Source organism: Corythoichthys intestinalis, chromosome 13 (genome assembly GCF_030265065.1).
Source record: "Corythoichthys intestinalis isolate RoL2023-P3 chromosome 13, ASM3026506v1, whole genome shotgun sequence".
NCBI lineage: Eukaryota > Metazoa > Chordata > Actinopteri > Syngnathiformes > Syngnathidae > Corythoichthys > Corythoichthys intestinalis.
Window position 1 is genome coordinate 4,554,263 of NC_080407.1, and position 17,806 is coordinate 4,572,068.

A 17,806-nucleotide genomic window follows, 5' to 3' on the forward strand; every position below is an offset into this window, starting at 1 on the left:
ATTTAGCCATTTATTGTGGGAATATGTGTCTGAGCCATTTGTTAAGAGCAAAAAAAGCGTTAGCATTTTATAGCATTTAAGCTAGCGAACTTTTGCTATGTAAGTTAGCCAATTGTTCTTTTGTTGTACATATATCCTCTTTTTTTATATATATATATATACACCGTGTGAGGATCAGCACAGGTATTTTAATTTTTTATGTTCCTTATCCGATTACTCGATTATTCGAAATAAATAGTTCACCGATTAATCGGCTACTAAAATAATCAATAGGTGCAGCCCTATTTCGAATAAACGAACAATTCCAGTCTAAATGGATTGGGCGTCGAGCACCGTCAATGGCAGCCTTAGAGTTACCTGAGTCACTAAGATGGTGGAAGATTTTGGTAGCAACATGTTCGTTCCTTTTTTTTTTTTTTTTTTTTTTTTTTAAACACTGACAACTTTTTAAAACGATATCTCAATTCTTGGCAGGAGCATATCGATAACCTGGGATACAAAGTATCACGATATATCACCATTTCGATATTTTGTCACACCCCTAGTAACAATCCATTTCTAGCATCAAGAAATCTTGCCCCACTTATTCTCAGTCACTCATTTTCATATTTCTTTCTGCATTTGGAAAAAAAAAAACCAAATTTTCACCCCCACTTCTGCATTTCTCTCATCTGTGATCTTTTTTTGAGCCTTTCACAGAATGCAGCATTCCCCCAATGTGCCCCGCTCTCCTTTCACTTTCGCCCAGCGAACACTCTCGCATCCTCATTTGCATGTCTCCATCACCTCCTGCTGTTTTCATATTGCTCGTGACCTACTCGGAGCGCATTATTCATACATATTTACCCTTCGAAATGTAAGACTGCAGTCTTCCACCAACATCTTTGTCCCACATAACTGCCCAGTTTTGACGTCCACATTCCTCTATCTCGGCCAGGGTCCAGAGCGAGGCCGAATACGTCCACCGAGCATACACTAACATAATAGCATCAACACGCCTGGGTGCACATAGTCAAAGAGAGATGTTTATCATACCACTGATAGCAAATCCTTTGTGATTTCAAACTGGTATGAATGACTTTTTACATGGATGACTGGAGAGACTACCTTCAAGGCACTCACCATATTTTTTGGACAAAGTCACACCCGAGTAAAAGTCAAAGTCACAGCCAAAAAATGGCCTCTTATAGTCCAAAAAAATTAGGTACTAACAAATATGACTTGCACTTTCCTACAAACAATTGAGTAGAATATACAGTGGGGCAAATATGTATTTAGTCTCCTTTAGTTCTCCTACTTGAAAAGATTAGAGAGGCCTGTAATTGTCAACATGGGTAAACGTCAACCATGAGAGACAGAATGTGGAAAAAAAACCAGAAAATCACATTATTTGATTTTTAAAGAATTTATTTCCAAATTACAGTGGAAAATAATTATTTGGTCACCTACTGTTGGGTCTAAAACTCGTTCTTTAACTTATTTACCCAAGGCAAGCTGACAAAACGCAGGGCATAAAGTGAGACAGAGTCAGAGAGTGGACATTTTTCAACCTGCAGGTTGGGAGAGCCAGGAGACATGTTCCGCGACCAATGTCTCATCGAAGTCTCTCTCCGAACTCCCCCGCGCTGCTAACTTTTATTGAGGGCTTGTTGCTGGGCGGAATACAGTTACAACACTGTTGTCCAACGTGGCAGTATTCAAGTCATTGATTGAACAGTCACACTCTTGATTGAATTAACAGTCACTCTTGAGCGGGCAAGATATCTTTGTTTTGAACACACATTTGCACTCAAAGTACTGTAGCTTGAGATAATGTGTGATGAATCAACATACAGTGGGGAGAACATGTATTTGATACACTGCCAATGGGAAAACCCATTGGCAGTGTATCAAATACTTGTTCTCCCCACTGTATATGTGTGTATCTATTTATCAGCAGAATGTGAGCAATTGCCGGTACTAAAAATATAAGCACATGATTATGGGCTAAAACTGTATTCTTCATAATAGCTTGGGAGTGCGCGTATAATAGATGTGGGAGAGCAAACTGGCATAATATATTTGGCATACAAATTATCTTACACCTACAAACAAGCAAGATTTCTGGCTGTCAAAGAGGTCTAACTTCTTCTAACGAGGTCTAACGAGGCTCCACTCGTTACCTGTATTAATGGCACCTGTTTTAACTCATTATCGGTATGAAAGACACTTGTCCACAACTCTCAGTCAGTCACACTCCAAACTCCACTATGGCCAAGACCAAAGAGCTGCATGTCGAAGGACACCAGAGACAAAATTGTAGACCTGCACCAGGCTAGGAAGACTGAATCTGCAATAGGTAAAACGCTTGGTGTAAAGAAATCAACTGTGGGAGCAATTATTAGAAAATGGAAGACATTCAAGACCACTGATAATCTCCCTCGATCTGGGGCTCCCTGCAAAATCTCATCCCGTGGCGTCAAAATGATAAAAAGAACGGTGAGCAAAAATCCCAGAACCACACGGGGGGACCTAGTGAATGACCTACAGAGAGCTGGGACCACAGTAACAAAGGCTACTATCAGTAACACAATGCGCCGCCAGGGACTCAAATCCTGCACTGCCAGACGTGTCCCCCTGCTGAAGCCAGTACACATCTAGGCCGGTCTGCGGTTCGCTAGAGAGCATTTGGATGATTCAGAAGAGGACTGGGAGAATGTGTTATTGTCAAATGAAACCAAAATAGAACTTTTTGGTAGAAACACAGGTTCTCGTGTTTGGAGGAGAAAGAATACTGAATTGCATCCGAAGAACACCATACCTACTGTGAAGCATGGGGGTGGAAACTGTGGGTCATGCTTTGGGGCTGTTTTTCTGCAAAGGTACCAGGACGACTGATCTGTGTATAGGAAAGAATGAATGGGGCCATGTATCAAGAGATTTTGAGTGAAAATCTCCTTCCGTCAGCAAGGGCGTTGAAGATGAGACATGGCTGGGTCTTTCAGCATGACAATGATCCCAAACACACAGCCAGGGCAACAAAGGAGTGGCTTCGTAAGAAGCATTTCAAGGTCCTGGAGTGGCTTATCCAGTCTCCAGATCTCAACCCCAAAGAAAATCTGTGGAGGGAGTTGAAAGTCCGTGTTGCCCGACGACAGCCCCAAAACATCACTGCTCTAGAGGAGATCTGCATGGAGGAATGGGCTAAAACACCAGCAACAGTGAGTGAAAAGCTTGTAAAGAGTTACAGAAAACGTTTGGCCTCCGTTATTGCCAACAAAGAGTACATAACAAAATATTGAGATGAACTTTTGGTATTGACCAAATACTTATTTACCACCACGATTTGCAAATAAATTCTTTAAAAATCAAACAATGTGATTTTCTGTTTTTTTTCCACATTCTGTCTCTCATGGTTGAGGTTTACCCAAGTTGACAGTTACAGGCTTCTCTAATCTTTTCAAATAGGAGAACTTGCACAATTGGTGGTTGACTAAATACTTATTTGCCCCACTGTAACAAAAGTGCACCGGCGGCTATGTCTATCCATTATTTGAAGTGATTTCCTGCCTCTTCACGATGAGTAACTTCCCACCTCTCGGGATTTAACTCAATTCTACACTTTACTTGCGAATCCAATGGCAGGAAACGTGACAACTTCGTCATGTTTGTCAACTTCAGCAAGAGCAAAGGTGGGAGGCGCTTGGACGGAAATCTCCCAACTGTGACACTTTTCCTGTTTGTCACCAGATGCCAGCTGTTCACTAGCAACATGTGCGAGTTTGAAAATGACTTTTTGGTGGCTCACCCAAGCGACTGCCATTGCGCGGTATGGACATGAAGGAGCCCAGGGTCCCGCCGATGACGCTGTGCGGCCGGCGCAGCGGCGGCTTCTTGAAGGAGCCGGTGTACTGGTGCAAGAAGGAGTGCATGCTGTGGGAGGTGGGTGGGCGGCCGTTCCTCATGAAGGGCTCTGAAAGAGAAAATGGACGTTTCCAAGTTTCATTTCAAGTCTTGAATCAAATAAAAATCAGTAACCTCTCATAGTTAAACAGCTCAGTGTTGCTCATCAAACTGTAAACTTAGGGGCCGTTTACATGGTGACTCTCCAAGTATACGAAAAATTTCCAAATTTGCATTTAAATGGGACCGTCTCCATTCGAACAATGTTGCAATTCCGCATGAAAACGATGTAGTATTCATGCCAGGCCCTAGGGGGCAGTGCAGATTTACAAGGCGACAGCGAATGATGCACTTTGACCCCACCAAAATTCATCAGCCCGGAAAAAATATACGCACGCCCACTCCAAGCGATGGCATTTTTCTTTTCTTTCTTTTCATATTTAATTGGTATTCGATTAGAAAAAAATATTTAAATTAAATTTTGCTGCTTCGAGTATTCGTTTAATTAAAGTGCCGTTGTAATGGTTTGTTTTGAAAGTGTTTGCATTTAGTTTTATTAACTTGGGTGGATATGCTGCCCTCTAGTCTACCTAATTTCACATGGCTGAATCCAGCTGCTCCCTGTTAAGACAAACATAAGCTAAGTTTTTGTTTGAGCTAACGTTTGTTTTTGTTTTTTTTAGGGCTGTCAAACGATTATAATTTTTAATCAAGTTAATCACAGCTTAAAAATTAATTGTGATTAATCACAATTCAAACCATCTATAAAATATGCCATATTTTTCTGTAAATTATTGTTGGAATGGAAAGATAAGACAAGACGGATATATACGTACATTCAACATACTGTACATAAGTACTGTATTTGTTTATTATAACAATAAATCAAGAAGATGGCATTAAAATTAACATTCTGTTAAAGCGATCCATGGATAGAAAGACTTGTAGTTCTTAAAAGACAAATGTTAGTACAAGTTATATAAATTTTATATTAAAACCCCTCTTAATGTATTCGTTTTAATAACATTTGTAAAATTTTCAATCAAAAAATAAACTAGTAGCTCGCCATTGTTGATGTCAATAATTACACAATGTTCATGGTACTTAAACCCATAAAATCAGTCGAACCAAAGCGCCAGCAGAGGGAGACAAAAAACACAAGTAACAAGTGGACATGACACTGTGCTGTCATTTTAATCTGTTTGAGTGGGGCATGTGCGTTAATTGCGTCAAATATTTTCACGTGATTAATTTAAAAAATTGATTACCGCTCGTTAACGCGATCATTTTGACAGCCCTATTAAAAATATTATTAAAACAGTAAATTAAAGCCGACTTTCCGCCATATTTGCTGTTTTTAATGTTTAGTAGCACCTCTGCGCACGCGCCGCGGGAGCCTTTGATATGCATGCGGAGTAAGCCCCCCACAATCCCCCGCAATCAGATTCTTCCACTTTGGAGGCAGGATTCTGAATTTTTCGTCTTCGCCGACACCATATGCACGCGAGGCCACTCCGCAACACAGTCATTGTGTCTTTGTGTCGCAGAGTCGCCATGTAAACTGCCCCATAGTCTTAAACTACTCCAAGCTGACAGTTCCCTCAAATGACCTTATCCCTTTAACGGTCGAGTGTGTGTTTATGCAAATTGCTCTTACGCCTGTTACATAACGTCGATAAAGAGCTCTTCATCCCGCTCGCCACTGATACACACACAAATGTTTTCATTCAAAGCGCATAAAGCTCAGTGTTTAATAATTTAAAGGCCCGTGAGAGCCGGCGAGTTGCTGAAAGCACTTTTAGCTCCACGGTCATAAAAGTTCACGGGCGGATGTGGACAGAGGAGTTTAAATCATTGCCGCTTGTGGGATTTGCCGACTAATTCATTGACGAGTTTCAACTTAACGGTGTCTTTTATTAGAAGCGTTATTCAAAATTTAGAATCTTTAACCCTTGGATGCATAAGTGGGTCAAAAATGACCCGGTGAGGTTGTTTTCTTGAAATATCTTCGGATTGAAAAATTGTGATCAATTCATATTCCAGGTATTCCTCAAAAACATGTTTTTGATATAATGCCATTCAAATTTTTGATGAACTTTTTGAACATTTGAAGAAATTGTCATTTTTGTATTACTACCTGTTGAGGTAATTATCGAGGTTTGATTGATTAAGTATTTGCTTGATTGATTGATTGAATTTTTGCTTGTGCTCATATGTACCATAATTAATACATATTGCAATATTTTTCTTATTAATATAACCAGTAAATGATTATTGCTTGCTATACCAGGTTGTAGTATAATGCTTAAGTGTTACAAAGAGTAAAAGTGGGTCGGAATGACAACCGCCTTGCTTCATGGCCGCATCATTGCGTAACTAGACCTTCCGAGGCATCTTCAGCATCAGGCGTCTGGACTTTCGTCTAGACCTTCGAGGACAATTTTCCATGCGAGGACATCTTCCATGGCCGCAGCGTTGCATAACTGAAGTGTCTGGGTCATTTTGACTGTTTACATGATTGTTTTGACTGTTTACATGATTGTTTACATGGGCCCTTGCTTACACACGTGTATTTACTTAGTTCCACCTACATGCACACACATATCCAATCGAAAACCACATGGGTGTCTCCAGCTTGCTCTCCCCCTCCCTCAGGGCGGCATCCATTTTTTAGGACAAACCCCTAAATAAAATACCAAGGAGGGTTTTTTCTTTAGATCAATTTTGGTGACTGTCACGAGTCACTCTTTTGCTCTCCTTGGCCAAGAAAACTTGAGTGTCTTCTCTCCTTATTTTTGGGTAATTTTACAATGTCTACCTAAGGATCTATTTTTGAACTTGACACTACCCTAAGCTTCCACAAGTGGGTCAAAAATGACCCACATGCATTTTCTATGGAATCCAATGGGAAACTTTCATTCTTATTAACTTTGGCTGTCAGGAATAAATTTACCATGGACCACACAGACTAGGTATGTAAAAAGTGACATCCCTTAAGATTATTTTACACAGCAAGAGCTGATATGTGTACTGTAAGTATTATGTCCATGTAGTATTTTGTGTGTGTTTTTCATGACTCTTTTTATACTTATCAAAAAATTTACCTACTTCATAACTAGCTAGCTAACTAAGGCTAGGTTCATACCATAGGTCCTAATGCACAATTCCGATTTTTTGTCATGTCTGTTTCCTGTTCAAGTAGCACACATGCGCTCTAATTCGCAGTCCGAGATGCGCCGAGTAAACTAGCCCACAAGCGCAGGAGCATTGGAGCTGACAGAAAACTGAGCATTCTCAGACTTATCATCGACACATTTTATGTTTTTATGACTGTTGTCAAGCCCGCTACTTCCCCAAAATCAGCCTTCAAGCTAGGCGCTAATGCACAGCTGCACCGCTACCGTAGCGCCCTGTCTCTCTCGCCCTCTACTAACGTTAATTGCTGTATGAATTCCAATTTGAGGGACTTGACAGTTCAGACCGCAGCCACATTCTGGAAAAATGTGGCCCGGATGGGATTTTAACCACATACGAAAGTGACCTGGATCGGATTTTAAATGGTCCACTTTTATGCGACTTTTCCCGTTCAGTCGAGTCGGAAAAACACGAAAAAATCGGATTCGTGCATTAAGACCAGTGGTATGAACCTAGCCTAAGTTAGCTAACATTACTGTATATATATATATGGCGGAAAACACTCAGGTGACTTGACGTTCCGCTCTGAGACCCCCAATTTAGCCAACTTTCAAAAGAGTCACAATATCCTCAGAAATCGGTCAGTGCTTCCACAAGGGCTTCGCACTGCTGTCTCACCAAAAAGATGCATGGGAGCTCTTCATCATTGATGATAAAATACAAGGAAGAATAAAATCTATTGTTCTTTTTTGTTTATTTTATTATTATTATTCAAAAAATGTTAATTTTTTATATAATATTTCAAGCATGAAATCATTCTTGTATGGCCCTAAATATAATACCAATTAATATACAAGTGATTATTCTTCACCAAAATGGCATAAAAACACATTGGTTCTAATATGGGTCATTTTTGACCCACTTATGGAAGAGTGTAGGGTCCATTAACTTGTGCAGCTAAGGGTTAAAAAACATACGTCCATGGACGTCGTGGCAAAAGTATTCACAGAATACCTGAAAAATACTAACCATTATCTTTGGTGCCACCGTCCTCAATCGTCATCTGCTCTGCCAGCTCCGAGAGAGACTCGTCGATAGTCTGACTGGAGCGCAGCGTTAGCGACAGACGCTTCTTAATCCTCTTCATCTTCTCCATGGCGGGGCGGTGCGCGGCCTAGGAGATGTACATGAACAAACGGTCAAGCACAGTGGCATCCAACGCTAAATTTCACAGCATCGTGCAGGATTCCAGACAATCTGAGCGACCTCATCAATGAAGCGAGACTCTTTAAATCAAATATTAATCAGCTCCGCCAATGCATAAAGCATAACCGGCGCATGAATGAAAGATTAAAATCGTGGACTACAATTGGACTTATTTCTAGGGCTGCAGCTATCGATTATTTTAGTAGTCAATTAATCGATGAACTAGTTAGTTCGAATAATCGAGTAATCGGATAAGGAACATAAAAAATACGGTATAAAAAAAATTAATAAATGAGGATATATGTACACCAACAACAAAAAATGGCTAATCTACATAACAAAAATCCCCTATCTTAAATGCTATAAAATGCCAACGTTTTTTTTTTTTTTTTTTTTTTTACAATACTCTTAACAAATAGTTCAAACATACATACACAAAAAAACAGCTAAATATACCTTTAAACTAAATTAGCCTCGCGTGCATATGGTGTGGGCGAAGATGAAAAATTCTGAATCCTGCCTCCAAAGTGGAAGAATTCGATTTCGGGGGATTGGGGGGGGCTTACTCTGCATGCATATCAAAGGCTCCCGCGGCGCGACACCGCGCCGATAACGTCAGCACTCGTACACGTCACATTGGGCGTGCGCAGGGGTACTACTAAACATTAAAAACAGCAAATATGGCGGAAAATCGGCTTGACTGTTTTAATAATATTTTTAATAGGGTTGTCAAAATGATCGCGTTAACGGGCGGTAATCAATTTTTTAAATTAATCATGTTAAAATATTTGAAGCAATTAACACACATGCCCCGCTCAAACAGATTAAAATGACAGCACAGTGTCATGTCAACTTGTTACTTGTGTTTTTTGTCTCCCTCTGCTGCCGCTTTGGTTCGACTGATTTTATGGGTTTAAGCACCATGAACATTGTGTAATTATTGACATCAACAATGGCGAGCTACTAGTTTATTTTTTGATTGAAAATTTTACAAATTTTATTAAAAGGAAAACATTAAGAGGGGTTTTAATATAACATTTCTATAACTTGTACTAACATTTATCTTTTAAGAACTAAAAGTCTTTCTATCCATGGATTGCTTTAACAGAATGTTAATGCCATCTTGTTGATTCATTGTTATGATAAACAAATACAGTACTTATGTACAGTATGTTGAATGTTTATATCAGTCTTGTGTCTTATCTTTCCATTCCAACAATAACTTACAGAAAAATGGCATATTTTATAGATGGTTTGAATTGCGATTAATTACAATTAATTTTTAAGCTGTGATTAATTAAAAATTTTAATTGTTTGACAGCCTTAAAAAAACAAAAAAAAAAACAAACGTGAGCTAAAATTAAAACTTAGCTAATGTTTATCTTAACAGGGAGGAGCTGGATTCAGCCATGTGAAATTAGGTGGACTAGAGGGCAGCATATCCACCCAAGTTAATAAAATTAAATGCAAACACTTTCAAAACAAACCATTACAACGCCACTTTAATTAAACGAATACTCGAAGCAGCAAAATTTAATTCGAATATTTTTTTCTAATCAAATACTTGAGTTAATCGATTAATCGTTGTAGCACTACTGATTTCACGTTTAAACTAGGGGGATCCGACTAATTGTTGACGCAACGGCGTTAGCAGGAAGCACCTTGCTCAATTGCCCTCAAGCTGTTCCCTGTTCATTGTGCTGCTGTGTCAACGCCTCATTAAGTGTTCGCATCGTAAGGACGTAAGGGAGGAAACAGACGCAGAAATCTCCCACTCTTGGCAACCAATCAAGCCGACCCCTGCCGTCGCCGCTCCCACTCGTGACACATCCTTTCAGCACTTTGTCATCCGTGTCAGAGCACGGTGCGAGTGATTCATCATACAGTCAACCCATCCGTCCAATTACACTGCTGGCCAAAAGTATTGGCACCCCTGCAATTCTGTCAGATAAAGCTCAATTTCTCCCAGGAAATGATCGCAGTTACAAATGCTTTGGTAGTAATATCTTCATTTATTTTGCTTGCAATGACAAAAAAAAAAAAAAAAAAAGAAAGAAAATGGGGAAAAAAATTAAATCATTATTATTTAACACAAAAATCCAAAAATGGGCCGGACAAAAGTATTAACTTGGCACTAGGGTTGTTCCGATCATGTTTTTTTGCTCCCGATCCGATCGTTTTAGTTTGAGTATCTGCCGATCCGGATATTTCCCGATCCGACTGCTTTTTTTTTTTGCTCCCGATTCAATTCAATTCCCGATAATTTTTCCCGATCATATACATTTTGGCAATGCATTAAGAAAAAAAATGAATAAAACTCGGACTAATATATACATTCAACATACAGTACATAAGTACTGTATTTGTTTATTATGACAATAAATCCTCAAGATGGCATTTACATTATTAAGATTCTTTCTGTGAGAGGGATCCACGGATAGAAAGACTTGTAATTCTTAAAGGATAAATGTGACTTTGCATATTGTGACTAAATATTGCCATCTAGTGTAGTTGTTGAGCTTTCAGTAAATGATACTGTAACCATTTAACTGTTCTGCCCAAATGCATGATGGGAAGTGCAACCATGACTGTGCGTAGTGACACCAATTGATATATCTTCTCTGCGTTGGGAAATAACAGGGTGTTAAGAAAAAGATCAATTACTACCTTTCTTCCCCACATTGTTTCTCACAATATTTCTAATTGATGAGAGAGGGATTGTAAGGCTTTAGCCAATTAAAAAAAGGCTCCAAAGACTACCAAAATTCACTCTACTCATTTTATGCTGCCTTTTAGCTCTATATACGGGTAAAACGGCGCCTTTATAGATTGAACGCGACAATGCGTGAGTGGGTCGTGCAGCACATGCGTTAATTGCGTTAAATATTTTAACGTGATTAATTTTTTAAAAATTAATTACCGCCGTTAACGCGTTAAATTTGATAGCCCTACTTTAAGCCAAAACTAAAGACTCTGGATGAGTGTAAGACATTTTGTCTGTAACGTTAAATACAATTAGAAAACCATTTAATTAAAAAAAAAAAATATTAAAGGCGTGTCCGATATTTTTTCGCCGATTCCGATACTTTGAAAACGACGTGATCGGACCCGATCGATCTGGGCACCCTTTGCAAAATCATGTGATGCTTCTCTAATTTGTGTATTTAACAGCACCTGTTACTTGCCTGTGGCACATAACAGGTGATGGCAATATCTAAAATCACATTTGCCAGTTAAAATGGATTAAAGTTGATTCAACCTCTGTCCTTGTGTGTACTACATTGGGCATGGAGAAAAGAAAGAAGACCAAAGAACTGTCTGAGGACTTGCGAAGCAAAATTGTGAGGAAGCATGGGCAATCTCATGGCTACAAGTTCATCTCCAAAGACCTGAATGTTTCTGTGTCTACAATCATCAATAAGTGTAAAGACTAGAGGTGGGAATCTTTTGGCACCTAACGATTGCGATTACGATTCAGAGGCTCCGATTCAATTATAAATCGATTATTGATGTTACCTCCGCCCCCCCCCCTCTTTTAATGTTTTGTACATTAGTTTCAAAATTATTCAAAAATCCTCTCAGGCTAAACCAAACTAATTTTTCAGTATCATGTTAACAGTTTAAAACAGTAAATAAAATACTCAAGTCCCATTCTGTATCATCACCTTTAAACTACATTTAATTTAATGATGTGAATCAACCAAGGCTCCTTTGCTGGGCTGCGGGTGGAGGGATGGGCTGCGTTGAACCCCCCCAACGCCCGCCCGCCCAATCTCCCAACGGGGCTGGCTGGGTGGGGGCCGTGGCCCTGGGTTGGCGCCCGAGTGGCGTCTCCGCTCGTCTGAGTGGCTGTCGTGCAGCTGGATGTGATAAGGCGCGCTCGGGTGGGTGATCCCGGTGCCGGGATTGGCAGTGGGGCGGCGTAGGGTCGGTCGCCAATGGGCTTACACTCACAAGGGATTCACACGGTTACTGGGATCTAGATCACAGAGCTGATTTGTGTACACTCTTCTCCTTTCAATCATTTAGCTTATAGACTCCCCCGCTCCCCCTCTTTCCCTGGTCAACAGGCCCCCCATATGGTGTCAACCGGAAATACATCTAGCTGACGATAGCACCAACATATTAGTAGTTAGTCTAGACGTTCAATGTATTTCTTGTTGTAGTTTGTGTTTCTTTTCTTTCTTCTCTTGTGTTTCTTTTCTTCTGTTCCCCCATAAGCCCTTCCTGTTTACTGCTTTGCTATCATAAACAAGGTATGTTGAATGATCACAATGCAAGTACGTCAGACTCTCAATATGAAACATTAAAACTGTTCAGACCATTCGTGCACTTAGACTTCCATTCTCCATGTCAAACAGGTGAACAGGACAGCTTTTGAAAAGAAAAAAAAAAAGAAATGACACATTAACATGCTTAAGCGGTATGTCTTACTTTTCAAGTAATCTATCATGGGAGCAGGACCAAAAGATCCTGGCAACTTTTAGTCATCATTGAAGCAAAATCAAATAAATAAAGGAACAAACAAACTCAGCGGGAAGGAGATGCATAAAAAGAAAATAAATAAATAAGACTCCTAAAATATTTAACATTAGCACCATGCAGTATGCAGTGTGATTAGCCTACTTTTAAAAAGAAAGTATGTCATGCTAACACTGGTGGAGGGATCTGTCATCATGCAGCGCTGATGACCTCCCAGTCACATGTACTGTACACAACTATAGAACTGTAATGAAGTCAAACAATGTAATGAGGATTTTTTTTAAATGATCATACAATGTGAATGTGAAATGAATTCAGGCACACGCATGGATAAGTACTCTTTGTCCCCCATACAGAGGAGTGTAACAGAGCTGGGTTTTATCTCTGCCGCAAAACAAAAGACTTGTGACGTGTGTGTGCGCGCCTGTGTGTATATGGCATCTGTGATGCTTTGTGAGGGAATGTGCAATGAAAATGGCATCTAGACGGAAGCGCGAACCCCGCTGACTGCCACGCTTTCATTTTCAGAAATTTTGACCCACATTCTCCATCAATCCCACCACCCCCTCTTGGAAGCATCTCAAAGGCGTTTTTAAGGGTAGTTTAAGTAGGAGAACACGTCGCGGGGGAAGATAGGAAAACCTGCAGGCCTAATTACTGGGTTAACAATTACACACGCCTTCTTTCAAAGGATACCAGAGAGGAGATGAAGGTGTCTTGGAAGTGAGTTGTGGTAAAAGAGGGAGGGAAGAAACGAGAATGAGGCGACATAATGGTGTCTCTGTTTGCTAGGGGGCCATGAAATCACCCAAGTGACTTTGGGTATGTACAGTACTGCTTTCTCAAAGTCAGTGGGGGTGTACTCATTAATATCAAGGCAGCAACTGTCATTTGTACTAGTTTAAAAATGTAGAGAAAAATACAACATGTCCACCTCATGTTTCACTTTAGCTGGCTTTCCCCCTTATTAACTTGCCAACATCCGTGAGCAAAATGCTCCTCGTTGCCATGTAATTTAGCCTAAAGCAGCCCATATTCTATTGTGAACATCCTGAAATGCCAAATGAGTATCAATTAACTGGGATGGCCGACAGAGTAGGATCACGTTTCATTGCCATTTCGGACGAGCTCAAAAATGTGGACTCAAGAATATACTTTCAAATGTATAGGTCATCTGTCTCCATTAACAACGCAAAACATCACACAGGAGAAACGCACTCTGATATTCACGCTAAGATTTGAGTAAACAAGGAAAAGAAAAAAAACTACTGTAATGTAATTTTCGGACTATAAGGCTGTAAGACTGTAAGCAGCAACCCACCAAATTTGCCAAGAAAACGGCATTTGTTCATAGATAAGCCGCACCGGACTATAGCCCACAGCTGTCCTCACTGTATTATGGGATATCAACACCAAATGATATGAAATGGTAACACTTTATTTGACAGTGGCATCATAAGAATGTCAAAAGACCAAATGAACCACCATTAAGCTTTGAACCAATTGACTTTAAAGCTTCATTGCTTCAGCTTTATTTGGCTACCACTGATCCCTTAGGGGAGACAGTCAACCTCTGCTGCCACCTGCTGTCAACACTGTTGTCGTACAAAATGCCTCCTCGCATGCATTGCAGCGTTACAGATGTAAATTACAATCAAAATCATAATAATAATAAAAATTATTAAAATGTAATAAAATATAAAATACAAAATGTAAAACCCTACTTTAAGCCAAAACTAAAGACTCTGGATGAGTGTAAGACATTTTGTCTTTAACGTTAATACAATTAGAAAACGATTAAATTAGAGCTGAAACGAATACTCAAGCAATTTGAGTAACTCGAGTTTAAAAACTGATCCGAGTAATTTTATTCACCTCGAGTAATCATTTATTTTGACAGCTGTAAGCATCACGTTTTGCTCGGACTACTTTTAATGTGGGACAACGCGCTGATGTCACGTGCATAGAGGAAGAAGCAAAAAAAAACAAAAAGCAAAAACAAAAACAAAACAAAACAAAAAAATTACACCAGCCGACACCCGCTACAAACGACGCCGACTTTGCTTAATACTAGCCCGCACGATGCTACTTGATAGCAGGTAGCGTCTGATGAGTCTCATAGAGATCACATGTATGTTGAACTAGATGTGAAATGACAGACTCGGCCGTGTCTGGGCAGCGTTAGTAAAAAGCCGCCATCTTAAAGCAGTAGAGCACTAAGCGCTAATAAAGAGCGCTAAGCGCTAATAGATAAAGATTAACGTTACTGTCACAAGCTCACGTAATGTTAGGCCTGCGGAGGGCTAGGTTTCTACTAATTATGACTAGAGCTGAAACGAATACTCGAGCAACTCGAGTCACTCGAGTTTAAAAACGGATCCGAGTAATTTTATTCACCTCGATAATCGTTTATTTTGACAGCTCTAAGCATCACGTTTTACTCGGACTACTTTTAATGCGGGACAACGCGCTGATGTCACGTGTGTAGAGGAAGAAGCAAAAAAAAAAAACAAAAAACAAAAAAAAAACAAACAAAAAAAAAAACTTACTGCAACCGATAGCCGCTACAAACGACGCCGACGTTGCTAAATACTAGCCCACACGATGCTACGTTGGCTGCGGGTAGCGTGTAATGAGTCTCATAGAGATCACATGTATGTTGAACTAGATACGCAATGACAGACTCGCCCGCGTCTGGGCAGCGTTAGTAAAAAGCCGCCATCTTAAAGCAGTAGAGCACTAAGCGCTAATAAAGAGCGCTAAACGCTAATAGATAAAGATTAACGTTACTGTCACAAGCTCACGTAATGTTAGCCCTGCGGAGGGCTAGGTTTCTATTAATTATGACCACTGTCGATGCGTGGCTAACGTGTCTTACATACAGGGTTTAACATAACATAGCATTGTGGAGTGATGAGGGTGTAAAATAAAAACTTAATAATGCTAACTATCAATTTTAGCTCAGTAGTCATTGCTGGACAAAACACCAAGTAGCACTGGTCCCTAATGTGCTCCAATACAGCCTGTATCATACTTTTATTTTGAACACTGCAAAAACTCAAAATCCTATCAGGACTTACAGTTTAGACTAACTTAAAACTTAACTAGAAGTTAAAAATGGCTTGACACAAATAGAAATTCAATTGAAACACGCGGGAAAAAAATCCTAACTTTTTAGTTATGTGTGTTATCAAGCGTAACGGCATTTATATATATATATATATATTTTTTATAAGATCTAAAGGTTTTTTGAGTGAAAGCAGTGAATTAGTCTTTTTTTTTTTATTCTAGTTACATCTGAGATGCAATTGTTGGCTGTTTTCAACAATATACATCGAAAATAAAGACATTGATTGACTGAAAATGGTTCAAGATGAGATGAAATGTCTTGTTTTCTCATGTATATTTATAATTGCTCTTCACCTAAAAATATATTTGTTTTATCCGATTACTCGATTAATCGATAGAATTTTCAGTCGATTACTCGATTACTAAAATATTCGATAGCTGCAGCCCTAATTATGACCACTGTCCATGCGTGGCTAACATGTCTTACATATAGGCTTTAACATAACATAGCGTTGTGGAGTGATGAGGTTGTAAAATAATAACTCAATAATGCTAACTATCAATTTTAGCTCAGTAGTCATTGCTGGATAAAACACCAAGTAGCACTGGTCCCTAATGTGCTCCAATACAGCCAGTATCATACATTTATTTTGTACACTGCAAAAACTCAAAATCCTATCAGGACTTACAGTTTAGACTAACTTAAAACTTAACTAGAACTTAAAAATGGCTTGACACAAATAGAAATTCAATTGAAACACGTGGGAAAAAATCCTAACTTTTAAGTGATGTGTGTTATCAAGCGTAACAGCATTTTTAGGCATATATATATATATATATATATATATATAGTTTTTTAAATAAGATCTAAAGGTTTTTTTGAGTGAAAGCAGTGAATACGTTTTTTTTATTCTAGTTACACCTGAGATGCAATTGTTGGCTGTTTTCAACAATATACATCGAAAATAAAGACATTGATTGACTGAAAATGGTTCAAGATGAGATGAAATGTCTTGTTTTCTCATGTATATTTACAATTGCTCTTCACCTACAAATATATGTTTTATCCGATTACTCGATTAATCGATAGAATTTTCAGTCAATTGCTCGATTACTAAAATATTCGATAGCTGCAGCCCTAGATTAAAAAAAAAAAAAAAAATTAAAATAAAGGCATGTCCAATATTTTTTTGCCGATTCCGATACTTTGAAAATGACGTGATCAGACCCAATCGTAATGGCAACGCATGAACAAGATATCGTCACTAAAATGTTACACCGCATCTGAAATGCGCTCAAAATAGGTGCGACTTTTTGCTTGCACCATATATATGATGACAATCACCAGAGGCGAGGGCAGGGTTTTTGCATTGCGTCAAGCTCACCACTTCAGTCATCTCTGGATACAAAACGAATCTATCCAATGTAAAACCCCCAAAACTTGAAAGAGCATGACCCCTGAAGGTGTCACCTTGCTCAAGTCAACAGAAAAGATGGATCAGTGACTAACAATAGTAAAAGAACCTTTGACTAATTTCTGTAATTCAACCTCGTCATCGGTCAACACCGACACGTTCAAACTATCGGGCCATTTTCACAATCAAGATTTTCTTTTGTGGCGTTTCAAAGGCTACCAGTGCCAACAGTACAGTCACAAGCATGTGTTTGTGTAGCCATGAGGACGCACACAAACAGCATCAGTACTGCTGCCCGGTGCGGTGGGTGCTCTCAGCTCAAAGACCCTTTTGTTTGCCCGAGAGAAGCCAAAAAAGGGAGCTTCAGCATGACTGACCCACAGGGGTTTTCGATGAATTCTTGTGAGCACAAAAGGCTCTAATGTTAATATTAATAGAAACATTACTGACAATTACGTAGCAATAAAAGTCTTGCATAAGCTTTTTACTTTATGCAGTTCTACTCTAAGCTCTTGGCAGTCCAATGTCTAAAAAACAGTCAAATACCACCATGCCACAGTACTAGGGGTGTGACAAAATATCGAAATAGTGATATATCGTTAAGGATGGGAATCGAA

General features: G+C 39.3%; 1 protein-coding gene across 2 annotated transcripts in view; it reads right to left on the reverse strand.

Moving 5' to 3' along the window:
• Window positions 1-17,806, reverse strand: part of cdk17 (cyclin dependent kinase 17) — a 47,548-nt gene that overhangs the window by 17,861 nt on the left and 11,881 nt on the right. For both annotated transcript variants that reach the window (XM_057854363.1, XM_057854362.1), the window contains 2 exons: window positions 8,047-8,191; window positions 3,788-3,952 (listed from right to left, as the gene is read on the reverse strand). In XM_057854363.1, coding sequence (XP_057710346.1) covers window positions 3,788-3,952; window positions 8,047-8,173 — 292 coding nt within the window. In that variant the 5' untranslated portion in view covers window positions 8,174-8,191. The remainder of the gene's footprint in view (window positions 1-3,787; window positions 3,953-8,046; window positions 8,192-17,806) is intronic.